The sequence below is a fragment of the Topomyia yanbarensis genome, chromosome 3 (assembly GCF_030247195.1).
Source record: "Topomyia yanbarensis strain Yona2022 chromosome 3, ASM3024719v1, whole genome shotgun sequence".
In the NCBI taxonomy this organism is placed as follows: Eukaryota; Metazoa; Arthropoda; class Insecta; order Diptera; family Culicidae; genus Topomyia; species Topomyia yanbarensis.
In genome coordinates, this window is record NC_080672.1 from 422,076,951 (window position 1) to 422,091,054 (window position 14,104).

Consider the following 14,104-nt stretch of genomic DNA (forward strand, 5'->3'; position numbering starts at 1 on the left):
GCCATCAGTCGCAAATCGTCGGGCATTTCGAGCGGGACGTGCAAACGAGATCGGCTGTTGGTTCGAATCGTGTCGTTTGTGGTGTTGGTGGGACAGCAGCAGCAAAGTGACAAGGAGAGTGTTGTGCAGAATCAAAAGAGGACAGTGCCACCGCGAGCCGCTGGCAAACGGTAGATCGAGCGGGATAGCAAGAGAGAATGGTGTTTCGAGGGTAGCATCGTCGTAGTCGCAGGCAAGGCAGCTCACCATAGCACTAAAAAAAAGACATCAATCAGGCTGCTCGTTGAAAACGTAGTGTTGTATAGTAAATTTTACAGAACTACTCGTGACGGATTGTTACTGACTAGTGTTTGGAAAGTTCGGTACTTATCGGAGTAAAGTAACATTCCATTCCGGTCGTCCGGAACCAGCAAGGTGGAGCAGTGAAAAAGTGGGTGTTTTCTTGTGTTGTGCGTTCTTCGTTTTCGCATTTTTTCCCTGCCCTGTCGACTTTCAGATGGGTGACAGTCGTTTTTCGGGAACTTCCTATATTTTTATTTTTTCAACTTTCTGACCACAGAAAAATGTTTTTCTAGTGAATTGCGAATGAAGTGAGTTCATAAAATTGTGAGATTTAAGTGGTACCTATTTTGTAATCGAATCTGCGAGGCTTGAAGTCACAGTTCATTTTCGGGCGAATCCGGGTTAACGAAAGAAATTTTCATTACAGCTGAAGAAAATGCAAACATGCTGAAAAACTTGAGTGAAAACTGCAACAATCCTCAAAAAAGGATGACCATTTCCGACCACCCGTGGAATGCGATGCCAAATCTCTAGTGTCTGGAAGTGTTCAGCGGAACGCCTTTCTCGCAACCCAGTTTGGATTAGCACTGGTGGTGGTTGTGTGTGTTCCAGGATTTGAGTGAGTGAGTGCGATTTGGGCAAGGTGTCACATAGGCGAAATCCGCGGATAAAAGGGTAGATATTTTTGGAATAGTGTTGACAAGTTCAACTAGCTGCGAATAAACCATACGATTTAGTTGAAAAATATAATTAAATACCAGTGATCGAAGGTGTGTTCCGTATAGCGTACGAAACGATTAAACAGAATCGTGTGGAAAGGTAACCAGCCAACCAACCACCTGTCGTCGTAGAACGCGACCGACCAACCAATCAACCACCGAGAACCACCTTTCGCCAGCTGTCAAGGGCAGCTGGAGTTGCGTGCATAGTAGGGCAAAAAGAAAACCAGCGCCACCATGCCCGGGTTAATCGGTGTGAGCGAGTTCCTGGAGGAAACTCGCGAGGATTACAACTCACCTACGACGTCGACGTTCGTGTCACGAATGACACAATGCCGGCAGACGATTTATGCCCTCGAGGAGGTGAGTTTGAATTTTGGTTTCGTAGCGGTGTATAGATAACTAATTACAATTTGTTTCCTGCGAAAAAGTACAGAACTTTTTCGAAATATTGTTTATACTACTATAAAATGAGTTATAAAAGATTGGACAGTTTCAGGCAACCAACAGTTTTACATTAATGGAACGACTCACTCGAGTTTCAGCTTGCTGAGCCAAACCAAGCGTCGTTTTCACCAAACTCATTAGCTTTAACAATACTTTTTGTCTTGCGGGACATCATGCACTTCTAGTTGCACAAGTTGTGTCTCCGTTCTTGGAGCTATTATCAATCCGGCGTTGTTAGCTTAGTCCTTGCAGTAAGTTAGTGTCGGATTCTGATGAGGTAAACTCGAAACGCATCTCCATAATTATCTTAGGTTCTTCGCCATTTGCATACAAACGAAGGTTTCAATCAATTTTCTCTTCGAATATTTCCCTTCGGGAGAAATGTAGCAAAGCTCTAAGCGACTACGAAGTCTGTCGCAATGGAAGAGTTATATTCCTCTACCAAATTTGTCTTTCTTGTTCAAAATCTTACACTACAATTTTACACTTTTCGTTTTCTAGCTTCTCAGTATTTAAAAGAACTTTCCTGCAGAAACTTATTATATTTGGTTTAAACGACGCGTGTTCAACAAAAATCTTGTACTTATTTAATAAATCGTAACATTTATCGAACACAAAGACGATCGAATGCATTTCTTCCATCAAGTCACATAGCTCCAAAGTGACTCAGGCGTCTTTTCCGAGAGGTATGATTAACACCGACCAGGAACCGTCGTCAAAGACTTGTGTTCACAGTGTGTGCAACAAACGATCGAATTGAACTTCAACGTTGCAAAAAAAACCCCATTATCACAAGTGATAATGAAATTCCTGCTAGAGTGGCGGTGCTTCACGTAAAAGCAACCGATCGACGAACGATCGGGTGGGGAGTCGTTTTGTTTGCTGGGGAAGCATTTAACACTGGCATGTTGATTGCGCCGTCGTAGCACATCAGCTATGAATACAATCCTAAACGATCTGTACTTTTCATCGCTCATCGCCTGTAATAAGTGCACCCAACGAACCACCCCACCAAGCCTTCGAGAGCAGGCTCATATCTAAGCTGTTTGCTTCGAAAGTGAAATAAAATGTGGATAGGCACAAAACCACACGGCGGCGCAAGAAATGAAACTGAAAACGTGGGCAAGGTTGTTGTACATTTAATCAACATTTCTCCGGCTAGTGTAAGATAGTAACAGGTTGCATCCGTTCGGAAGATTTCTTCAGTGGTTAGTTATATCAACAAAAGATTTCAATTTCACTGGAAAATTGTGGTGAAACATGACTGATTACGAGCTAACTGAAAGTGAGTAAACTACTTTCCTGGCTTTACGGTCTGTATTCGCATTGGATTGGACACCCAAAAACTCTGACAAAGCACCAATGAACTGGTGTATTTAGGTATTATTATATATTCCATAATTATGGGCTTCAGATTTATCAATTCACGAATTTCGTGATTCAGAGCGAGTAAAGGCGCTTTAACCTAGGCTTATTAGCCAGGGCAAGGAGTAAATACCTCTACCCCATCCCCATCTCCAAGGACCAAAGGAGTGACATTAACCTTCTTAGTCAAGTCACTCCCAACGATATATCCCAATCCCCTATAAACTGAAACGGTCGATACGGTTGTCCTCGTTTCTTCCTCATTCAAGATTCAAAACAATTCGTTAGTTAAATTATTCATTAAATGAATAAATTAAAATGGGGGGGGGGGAGGTGGGCGTAGCGTAGTTGGTAACTCGATTGCCTTGTACGCAGAGCACCTGGGTTCGTGTCCCGACCCCGCACATAGGGTCTTTTTTCATAAGAGACTTCTAACCCGAAGAGGCGAATGACCTTAAGGTTAAAACCTCTATAATAAAAACAAAAAAAATACACATAATATGCTTCAAATATTAATGTTGACAAGAAAAACACTAAAAAATAACTGCGGTGCTTTCCAGTATGCTTTTCAATACGGGCTGTGTAAGGGTTAGAATATAATAGAATAGAATATTAATTCACGAATTTCGTGATTCACTCCCGCCAAAAGAAATTATAAAAACACCTTAGTTACCTTGTTGGCAACGATGCTTCAGATTTACTGGAATTGCTTACCATTTTCTATTCCCTGGTTTTGCGGAAGTTTTCTGTCAGTGGGTGAACGTTGGGATTTTATGTAGATCAGCAAGTAACAAATGATCTTGCAGATTCTGCTTCGGAAAATTTTTCTCTGAACTATTTCTGAAGTGATTTAAATTTTATTTCTCATGCTACAAGTGGAAATTGCTTGCCACACAGTATTTTTGCATTTTTTTCTTATTGATAAGTCAATAAGATTGACTGTTTATTTTTACAATCAACCTAATTCTACTTCGATCAGTCTTGAAGGTTTGCAAGGTTCGTGGACTTCATATGGAAATGTGCAGAAGTAGTCAACATCACATGTTTAAAGAACTTATATTCAATCAACCTTATTACGCAATAAAATTTCAAGAAAATTTTACTGAACTTATAGAAAAAATAGCGTAATAAGCACTTTCAACATTTCAACGTATTAATTTTATTTCTTTGCTATAATATTGCTCTGATGATCCACCGATTTTTTCATGATATCTGAACTCTTGTATGACAAGATTAATGAGCACTGGATACTTTTGTCTTCCTGGATTCCTATTTTTCTAATTCAATTTCTCTATCTCAATTCCATGATTTCAATACCTTTTTTGTGTTTACTAAGTCCTTAATTTTCTTCCTCAACCATTTCGGGATAGATGCATTTCATAGTTTAGTTTTTGGATTCAATAGCTCATTAATTCTCAATTCTTCGACCGCTGCTTTTCGAATGCATGATCTTTCAATTTCGTATTTCCGAAACCCGCTGCAAATAATTGTTCGCATCATGAATCCTTAGGTCCTTGAGTATATGAATGGTTGATTCCTTTGCATTATTGATTTAATAGAAAAATATCGATTTTCACAATATTTTAGGAGGGAATCGCTTATCTAGTCTTCCGGCCATCACCTCATATAGTAGGTACACTTAATATATACAACTATAAATGACACTTGATTACCTGCCAGTCCTCCTCTTCATAGAATTGTACGCTCTTTAGATATTATTAAACAATATACTGAGATATCACATCGCTTCGGCGGTAGAGCAGTGGGTATACGGTCAAGTTCCCTTCGTGTAATACTAAACTGATAAGCCACTGCGAGTGCCAGAGTCTGCACACGAAGCGATAGTTCAGAAGATTTTGAGATCGTCCGCGTATAGCAATTTCCCATAATTGATCTGACTACAGATATCGTTAATAAGCAAAATAAAAATAAGCGGGCCCAGATGACTGCCTTGCGGGACACCTGTAGGTGTTCTGAATGTACTTGAGCGCGTTTTTTTATCCTCACAAATGCAAAGTCAGCCAGGTGGGAAATCCCCAAAGCTTTAATTTCAGGATTGTGATGTTATGTGGTACCTTGTTGAAAGCTTTTGAAAAATCGGTAAACTTCAATATAACGTTCATTTCGATTTAAAAAATGTACGTTATATCGAATTGTACGTTATATCAAAGCATGCCAAAAACTCACAAAATTGTTGTTCATGGTACTTTAGTTTGAAGAATTTTGACTGTTACCGCGACTGAACCTGCAAGCGGAGCATCCCTCGGTCGATGGTGACGTTTGGTTTTTCGCAACTAGCTCCCGCTCTTTGTGTCCGTGTGTGAACTGTCAAAAAACCGAAAAAGTTCACATGTGGTTTGTTCTTTATTGTACCCAGAAGCTGCCATAGGAATAACCTGAATACTTACCGAATACTTACCGTGAGTAACCTGAAAAAGAAAGAAATTTAAATTATAATTCATAATACTTACCTCAAAAATTATAAATACTTACCTTACCTAGGAAAACAAAAGTAGGAAAGAGGAAAGGAAGATAGTTAGAAAAGCTGGTCGGAAGGTATTAGCGTGGGAGGAAAATTTGAAAGTAAGAGAGAGAAATTAAATGTTAAAGATGGAAATTAATAAAAGTTTATTTAGTTTTAGCCTGCATAAAAAAGGTGCTTGCTCATTATTTCTTTCCGTTCGGGGACGACCGAACAAACTAAAATTTCAAAGTTTGGATCGCACCTCACCCTCGGCACGATGAGCGACCAGGAACTAGACTACACTACAACGCCGTGCGGCAAGTGCGGATTGGCTCCAAAGGAACTAGGTGGAATGGTTGCATGCGACCACTGCAACAATTGGTATGATTACGCTTGCGCGGGTGTAACCGATACCGTTAAGAGGAAGAAAAAATGGTTCTGCGATAATGCAGTTTGTGTGGCGGCAGCAAAAAAGCGCACGAAGAAGGACGCAAATCCTCAATCGACGGCAGATGAATCGGATGCCGGAAGTGTCAAATCGTCCACAGTGCCGTCCGCAGATGAACAAATAAAGGCCATGGAAGAAGAACAGCGGCGGCTCGAGGCGGACTGGGACAAACAGATGCTGGTGAAAGAGAAGCAGCTGGAGTTTCAGGCCGCAATGAAAAAGAAGAAGTTCCTGCAGGAACAAGCACTGCGCCGAAAGCAAATGCAGCTAGAGGAAGAGTGGCGCTGTTTCGAGCTAGCAGAACTAGAGCGCGAAAACCAGCTGCAGCTGCAGGTAAAACACGAGCACCTGAAGCGAGTTCAGAAACTGGAAAAAGATTTTCGGGAGCAGATGTCAACTGTGGATAATCAGTTGGACACAATGAAAATGGAACGGCAACAGAAACATTCCCAACCGATTACCGTTAAGAGTCAAAGTACACCGCTACTAGCTCCGCCGGGAAAGACGGGTATTTGTGTTGAGTCGGAAATGGATGATACGGAGGAGAGTTCCAGTTCGGAGGAAGAAACTGATAAGGAACCGGACGAGAAGGTTAAGCAGGGTTCCAGACCAACAAAGGGCCAACTTGCTGCCAGGCACGGGATCGGTAAACACCTTCCTCTATTTTCGGGAAAGCCGGATGATTGGCCACTGTTTTATGCGGCGTATAACTCTTCTACAAAGGCGTGCGGGTTTAGCGATGTCGACAATTTAGCACGTCTGCAACAATGCCTAAGGGGCGATGCACTGGAGCTTGTACGAGGACAACTGCTTCTTCCGAAATCGGTCCCTCGTGTTATTGAGAAGCTTCGCCAACACTTTGGTCGTCCCGAGCAATTACTGGATCGTCTGTTGGAACGCGTTAAAGAATTGCCGGCACCGAAGAATCTGAAAGGGTTCATTCCATTCGCCAACGTAGTAGAGCAGCTTTGCGATCACGTGGAAGCAGCGGACCTTAAGGAGCACCTGAAGAACCCGTTGCTTATACAGGGCCTGATAAGAAAGCTTCCGGATGCGGAGAAAAGACAGTGGGCTGACATTAAACGAGCTCGAGAGGGAAGAAAGATTTCTCTTCGCACCGTTACGGACTTTCTCCTACGAATTGCGGATGATGCGCGGGAAGCAGAAGTGGACATCGAGCGTACCACGGAGACGAGATTCTCAGGTGAACATTCCGGTCGAAAGCGAAAAGAGAAAGGAGCAGTATTCAGTCACGCCGAGGAAGGAAATTCGAATACAGTCGTCAGCCACCGATTAGGGTTGAAACCATGCAAAGTGTGCCAGCGTACCGACCACCGATTGCGGTTTTGTCAGGATTTCAAGAACTGGTCACACGCCGAGCGCGTAGCAATGGTGACCCGCGATAAGCTATGCAAGCTATGCCTCGGAGAACACGGAGGACAATGCCGGTTCAAGTTTCGTTGCAACGTTGGCTCCTGTAAGGAGGCACACAATCCGCTCATTCACCCGGTCAGTACGGTGGGTATTAGTGCACACATTCACTCGTGCAACCCCCTGCTGTTTCGGATAATTCCCATACAACTACATGGTAGGGATCGGACGCTGACAGTTTTGGCATTTTTGGACGAAGGTGCTTCCGTCACATTGATCGAAGGTAAGCTAGCCGATAGATTGGGTATTGTCGGGGCCGAAGAAAAGCTTACAATCAAATGGACTGCCGACTATTCACGTACTGAGAAGAACTCAAGAAAAATGAATGTGTGGGCTTCAGCAGTTGGTGTTGGAGAAAAAATGTTGCTCAGAACGGTTCGCACTGTGGGCAAGTTAATGCTGCCACATCAGAAATTGGATGCTGCAGTACTTTCAGCCCGCTATCAATACATGAGCGATCTGCCGATCGCATCTTATGAAGGCCAGCCAGAGCTTCTTATCGGTCTCAACAATGTTCATGCTTTCGCGCCCATGGAAGTGAAGATAGGTACCGTCGCTGACCCGATTGCCGTCCGTTGCAAACTCGGATGGACAGTATATGGCCCGAATCAAGCGAGCCATACTACAGAGAGAGGGTACGTATGCTTGCATCATGATGTAACCAACGAAGACATACATGGTTTACTGAAAAGCCACTATGCATTAGAGGAATCAGTGGTAGCAACGGCCCAAGAATCTGCAGAGGACAAAAGAGCGATGGAGATTATGGAGCGGACCACGAAACGCATCGGAGAACGGTTCCAGACCGGTTTGCTCTGGAAGGAGAACAAACCGCAATTTCCGGAGAGTATTCAGATGGCGCTGAGGAGAAATTTGCAGCTGGAGCGGAAGTTAATGAAAAATCCGGAATTATACACGAAAGTGCGAATGCAAATCGAGGAATATGTGGAGAAGGGATACGCTCACTTGGCCACAAAAGAGGAGCTGGAGAATACCGAAGCAGGGAAAGCGTGGTACTTGCCGATAAATGTCGTGCTGGAACCGAAGAAACCGGGAAAGGTGCGTATCGTCTGGGATGCTGCGGCGACGGTGCAAGGTGTTTCGCTTAATAGCAAGCTACTGAAGGGACCGGATCTACTCGTACCGTTAGTGGCAGTAATTATCGGGTTCCGTGAGCGGAGAATCGCATTCGGGGGCGATCTCAAGGAAATGTTTCATCAGCTGAAGATTATCAAGGAAGATCGTCAAGCCCAGCGATTTCTCTTTCGATCCAATCCCGAAGAGGATCCTAAAGTTTATGTGATGGACGTAGCTACATTTGGGTCGACCTGCTCGCCGAGTTCCGCCCAATTCGTAAAAAATCGGAACGCCGAGGAGCATGCAAGTCTACCCTGAAGCAGCCGATGCTATAATCAATCGGCATTACGTCGATGATTATTTCGACAGTGTCGACACAATCCAAGAAGCAGTGCAGAGGGCGAAACAGGTGAAGCTTGTGCACAAGAACGGGGGCTTTGAAATCCGGAACTGGGTTTCGAATTCTCCAGAGGTATTACGAAGTTTGGGCGAAGACAATCCGGTCGTGGCAGTTCATTTCAACCAAGACAAGGAGACATTGCGAGAACGAGTGTTAGGCCTAGTTTGGAACCCTATCCTCGACGAATTTTCGTTTTCTACGAGACAGCGCGAAGAGGTCGATCAATATTTACATGGTGGTAAGCGACCGACGAAAAGAATTGCTATGAGCTGCGTTATGGGGTTCTTCGATCCTCTGGGGCTGCTGTCATTATTCACGATTCACGGGAAAATTGTTCTGCAACATCTGTGGCGAAAGGGCTGTGATTGGGACGCAGTTATGGACGACGAAAGCTGGAAGCTGTGGAAACGCTGGGTTGATTTGCTGCCCGAGGTCGAAGCCATCCGGATTCCACGCTGCTATATCGGGAACGCTGTATCGACGGAGATCGAGTCGCTCGAGCTCCACATCTTTACGGACGCTAGTGAGCATGCTTACGGGTGTGTGGCCTATCTACGTGTGCTTATCAAAGGCAGGATTCAATGCAGTTTAGTTATGTCTCGGGCAAAGGTGGCTCCACTCAAACGGCAATCAATTCCTCGACTAGAACTTATGGCAGCGGTTCTCGGTGCCCGGATGTATCGAACGATTGAGCGAATGCTTACGCTGCACATTTCGCGCTGCGTTCTTTGGACTGATTCTCGCACGGTTTGTTCTTGGCTCCAGTCGGATCAGTACAAATATAAGCAATTTGTGGCATTTAGGGTGGGAGAGATTTTGGACTTGACTCAGGTAGTGGATTGGCGTTGGATACCGACTAAACTAAACATAGCCGACGTACTGACCAAGTGGGGTCGCGGTCCGCCGTTACAAAGCGACGGTGAATGGTTTCTGGGTCCTTCCTCCTTGCTATTTCCCGAATGCCAGTGGCCATCATCACAGTTTCCTTCCGGAGAAACCGACGAAGATGCCAGAAGAGTTGTTCTGTTTCATGAAGTCATAAAGATTGAGGCGATTTCGAGATGGAATAGGCTGCTGAGAGTGACCGCCACAGTGTTGCGTTTTATCGGAAATTGCAAGCGCAAACAGAAAGGGTTGCCGATACTCACAGCAAAGGCAACGACGAATCAACAATTAATGCTGAAGACTGCACACCCCGCAGTACAAACACCGTTGCAGAAAAACGAACTACTGGAGGCGGAGAAAGTTTTGTGGAAACAAGCACAATGGAACAGTTTCCCCGATGAGATGAGCGTGCTGACGAGTAACCTACAGTTAGCCGCTGGCCAGAAAGCAGAACGAATCCCGAAAAGAAGTGCCCTATACAAATATTCGCCGACGCTCGACGAAGATGGCGTGCTACGAGTAGATGGTCGACTGGTGAATGCGGAAGCCATGTCCTTCAATCAGAGGTATCCTGTTATCTTGAGCCGTTTTCATACCGTAACGAAGAAAATCATCCAGTATTATCACGAGCAGTTTGGACATGCGAATAGAGAGACAGTGTTCAACGAGATACGGAAGAAGTTTGAAATCCCGAACCTTCGTGCAGCAGTCTCTAGAGTAGCCGGTGAATGCGTATGGTGCAAAGTGCATCGGTGCGTTCCACATACTCCGCGCATGGCACCACTGCCGGTTCAGCGTGTTACGCCTGGAAAACGCCCCTTCAACTCTGTCGGCGTGGATTACTTGGGCCCTGTGGAGGTGACAGTTGGACGCCGAAAGGAAAAAAGGTGGGTCGCCGTTTTCACTTGCTTAGCGGTGCGTGCAGTGCACCTGGAAGTGGTGCATTCCCTTTCAACGCAGTCGTGTCTCATGGCACTAAGCAGATTTGCCAGTAGGTATGGGAAGCCAGAAGAGATATTCTCCGACAATGCGACTTGTTTTCGAGGAGCGTGGAACGAAATGGTAAAGGCCAAACAACAAATCAACAGAAAGTGCGCCGAGGAATTCATCAGTTCAACTACTGCCTGGTATTTCAATCCCCCCGGCACCCCGCACATGGGCGGTGTTTGGGAACGGATGGTGCGATCTGTAAAGGAATCGATGAAAGCGCTGGATGACGGAAGGAAACTCACTGATGAAATCCTGAAAACAACAGTAGCAGAAGCAGCAGATATGATCAACACGCGTCCACTCACGTACAAGCCTCAGGAACCCGCAGGCGAGGAAGCACTAACGCCAAACCATTTTCTGCGAGGTGCAGTGACCAGTGCGGATATCCAGGTGGAGCCAGTGAGTGCAGCGGAGGCTCTACGAAACGTTTACAAACGTGCCCAGTACCTAAGCGACCGTATGTGGGAGCGGTGGATCACCGAGTATCTACCTACGATCAACAAACGCAGCAAATGGTTTGACGATAAGCGACAGTTGAGTGTTGGGGATTTAGTTTTTCTGGTGGATGGGAAAATTCGGAAGAATTGGAGGCGTGGAAAGATAGTAGAAGTATTTCCGGGAACAGACGGGACCATTAGACAAGTCAGCGTGAGGACAGCAGACGGGAAGCTACATCGCCGGGGAGCGGTTAACATTGCGGTAATGGAGATAGTTGAAGGTAAATCCGGAACAAGAAGTAACGCCGGATGTTACGGGCCGGGGTCTGTTACCGCGACTGAACCTGCAAGCGGAGCATCCCTCGGTCGATGGTGACGTTTGGTTTTTCGCAACTAGCTCCCGCTCTTTGTGTCCGTGTGTGAACTGTCAAAAAACCGAAAAAGTTCACATGTGGTTTGTTCTTTATTGTACCCAGAAGCTGCCATAGGAATAACCTGAATACTTACCGAATACTTACCGTGAGTAACCTGAAAAAGAAAGAAATTTAAATTATAATTCATAATACTTACCTCAAAAATTATAAATACTTACCTTACCTAGGAAAACAAAAGTAGGAAAGAGGAAAGGAAGATAGTTAGAAAAGCTGGTCGGAAGGTATTAGCGTGGGAGGAAAATTTGAAAGTAAGAGAGAGAAATTAAATGTTAAAGATGGAAATTAATAAAAGTTTATTTAGTTTTAGCCTGCATAAAAAAGGTGCTTGCTCATTATTTCTTTCCGTTCGGGGACGACCGAACATTGACAAAGCGTAACTAATTTTTAAAATCTTACCTATGTAGCAGTGTGAAACAACTTTTCTTATGAGAATATTACGTGGTTCCATGCAATTATTCTTTTTTGCTTATATGAATTAAATTTTAAATCTAAGCCAAAATGCAATTACCATAGTATTATATTGAAAATATTCTAATTCCTAACCTAATTATTAAGCCATTAGTCAATTATTATTCTGTCTGAGCTCGTAAAATGTTTTTTTATATTCACACCGTATACGCCTCATCAATTAAAAGCAATTTAAAAACTAACTACAATAGACTAACTGACTGATGGAAGAATTTATGAAAATATTATTCATTCCGTTAACCAGTTTCCCAAGTACCCAAACCGGTCGTAAAACGTGCAGAGTTGTCCGTATAACTACAAATATGATTTTTCACTCTTATTTGTTTGATGTGGCACATGATAGGATACGAAAGCAATCATTGGTCCTTGTAATCGGATTCAGGAGTCTCAGCAACCAGCAGAAAAATTTTGATAAACATCACTGGATTTCTCGTAGGTCGTCAAGGTAACGTCATTCCATGGGCCACATGATGGCAAACTTTAAAATTAATCATCAATCCAGGGAACTGAATTCCGCAATATACGATAACGGATTTAAATGTGTCCGCATTACTTTCAATATGATTCGTAGATCATATGGTTGATGTAATTTGATGAGTCACTTCAAAATGAGAGAATGATAAAAAGAATCTGTAATTCGAAGAACCTAGCTCCGGAGTTTCGTGAAGCAACTGTATCTTATTGTTATTAAGTATGATTGCATTTCACATGCTGTTTTTTGTTGCACAGCATTCCATGGAACTTAAACATTGTGATTCAACCCCGAGAATCAGATTTCGCTGTCCCGAAACCATCCATCAATGGCCACACCAATATTAATAATTCTAGTTTTTCTTGTTTCCAGTTGGAACTTACTAATCATCTATTATTTATTGAGATAAATGGTTGGTTTTGATAAACTACGATCATACGCAAATAAAATTGGACAAAAACCTCTCGAAACCTTCAATGAAGTAGCCAATTGCTAACATCCTCAATAGAAGCCCAATTAGTACGTTTTAAGATTGTGTATAACATATTCAATTCTTAAAATATGGAATACTTGCGTAATTGAGAAATTGGGACAGAAAAATAAATTTTAAAATATGTACGTTATATCGAGGAAAAATGTACGTTATATCGAGTGAAGCTATATCGAGGGAACGTTATATCGAAGTTGAATCTCGACGGCGGGAAACAATTTAGAAGTGTAAGCTTTCAGGTGGAATTTCCCTTGAAAAATAGCAATTCCATAATTTTATTAGTAAAAAACACCTAATTGAAAATTATCTCAAAAATTCAACGTAGGGGTTAGGTATTTTTAACATAGAATATGTAAAGGGCGAACACGAAATTATTGCGACACATTCAACAGGGCATAACTTTTTTACCATTGTGTAAAAATCAACCAAATTTTGCACACTTTCTCATTGATGTGTATTGTTTACATGCTGTCAAACTCGAAGTCGTGTTTTTCCATTCAACGAAAATGGAGGTGAACCAACGCGAGTCGAGAGAACAAATTCTTTCCAAACACCTGAAATTTCCTGACCTGTCGCACCGGCAGTTGGGAAAAATGTTGAACATTCACCATTCAACCGTCTCCAGAGTGTTAAAGCGGTTCCAGGAGCGGTTGACGTTGGACCACGGCAAAGGAGCTGGAAGAAAACCGGGACCGGAGAACAAAAAGACGGAGGGAAAGGTGAAGCGGATGATTAAAGCAAATCCCAACGTCTCAAGCCGTGATTTGACTAAAAAGATCGGCATGTCGCAGAGCTACATCCAGAATGCAAAGAAGAGAGCTGGAGTACATACATACAAGGTACAGAACTTCCCAAACCGCGATGAGCGGCAACAATCGACGGCTAAAACTTGGCCACGGAAGCTCTACGAGAAGATGCTGACAAAATATGGCTGCTGTGTGATGGACTACGAAACGTATATAAAAGCCGATTTTAAGCAAATTCCGGGGTTGGATTTTTTCACCGGCAAGAACAAGTTCTATGTGGACGACAAATTTAAGAAGAAAATGTCGAAGTTCGCCTCCAAATATCTCATTTGGCAGGCCATCTGCTCTTGCGGACTGAGGAGTAAGCCTTTCGTGACAAAGGGCACAGTAAATGGCGAGATCTACAAATCTGCCTCGAGAAGCGCCTTTTGCCGTTCTTGCAGCAGTACGACGAAGCTCTGCTATTTTGGCGGAATTTGGCATCATGCCACTATTCTAAAAGTGTCCTGGAGTGGTATGAGGCCAATTCTGTCCATTTTGTTCCAAAGG

At 43.5% G+C, this 14,104-nt stretch overlaps 2 protein-coding genes and 1 long non-coding RNA gene across 6 annotated transcripts in view; all 3 read left to right on the forward strand.

The window, feature by feature from the left end:
• The window catches only part of LOC131693565 (arfGAP with SH3 domain, ANK repeat and PH domain-containing protein), a 97,236-nt gene continuing 83,132 nt past the window's right edge, over positions 1–14,104 (forward strand). Inside the window, exons 1-2 of one of the 3 annotated variants that reach the window (XM_058981486.1) lie at positions 1–590; positions 710–1,364. In XM_058981486.1, coding sequence (XP_058837469.1) covers positions 1,239–1,364 — 126 coding nt within the window. In that variant the 5' untranslated portion in view covers positions 1–590; positions 710–1,238. Of the gene's footprint in view, positions 1,365–14,104 lie in introns of all 3 variants that reach the window. The other 2 variants (XM_058981488.1, XM_058981487.1) reach the window with 2 other exon arrangements.
• Positions 5,060–5,739, forward strand: LOC131693568 (uncharacterized). The gene is made up of 3 exons (XR_009306268.1): positions 5,060–5,233; positions 5,316–5,396; positions 5,450–5,739. It is a non-coding gene; the product is annotated as an uncharacterized LOC131693568 (long non-coding RNA).
• On the forward strand, positions 10,076–11,731 carry LOC131693567 (uncharacterized). 2 transcript variants are annotated; one of them, XM_058981489.1, is made up of 3 exons: positions 10,076–11,464; positions 11,547–11,627; positions 11,681–11,731. In XM_058981489.1, the coding sequence occupies exon 1, from the start codon at positions 10,293–10,295 to the stop codon at positions 11,319–11,321; it is 1,029 nt and encodes a 342-aa protein (XP_058837472.1). In that variant the 5' UTR covers positions 10,076–10,292; the 3' UTR covers positions 11,322–11,464; positions 11,547–11,627; positions 11,681–11,731. The 2 variants fall into 2 exon arrangements, with proteins under 2 accessions (XP_058837472.1, XP_058837473.1); XM_058981490.1 differs by having other exon boundaries at positions 11,547–11,724.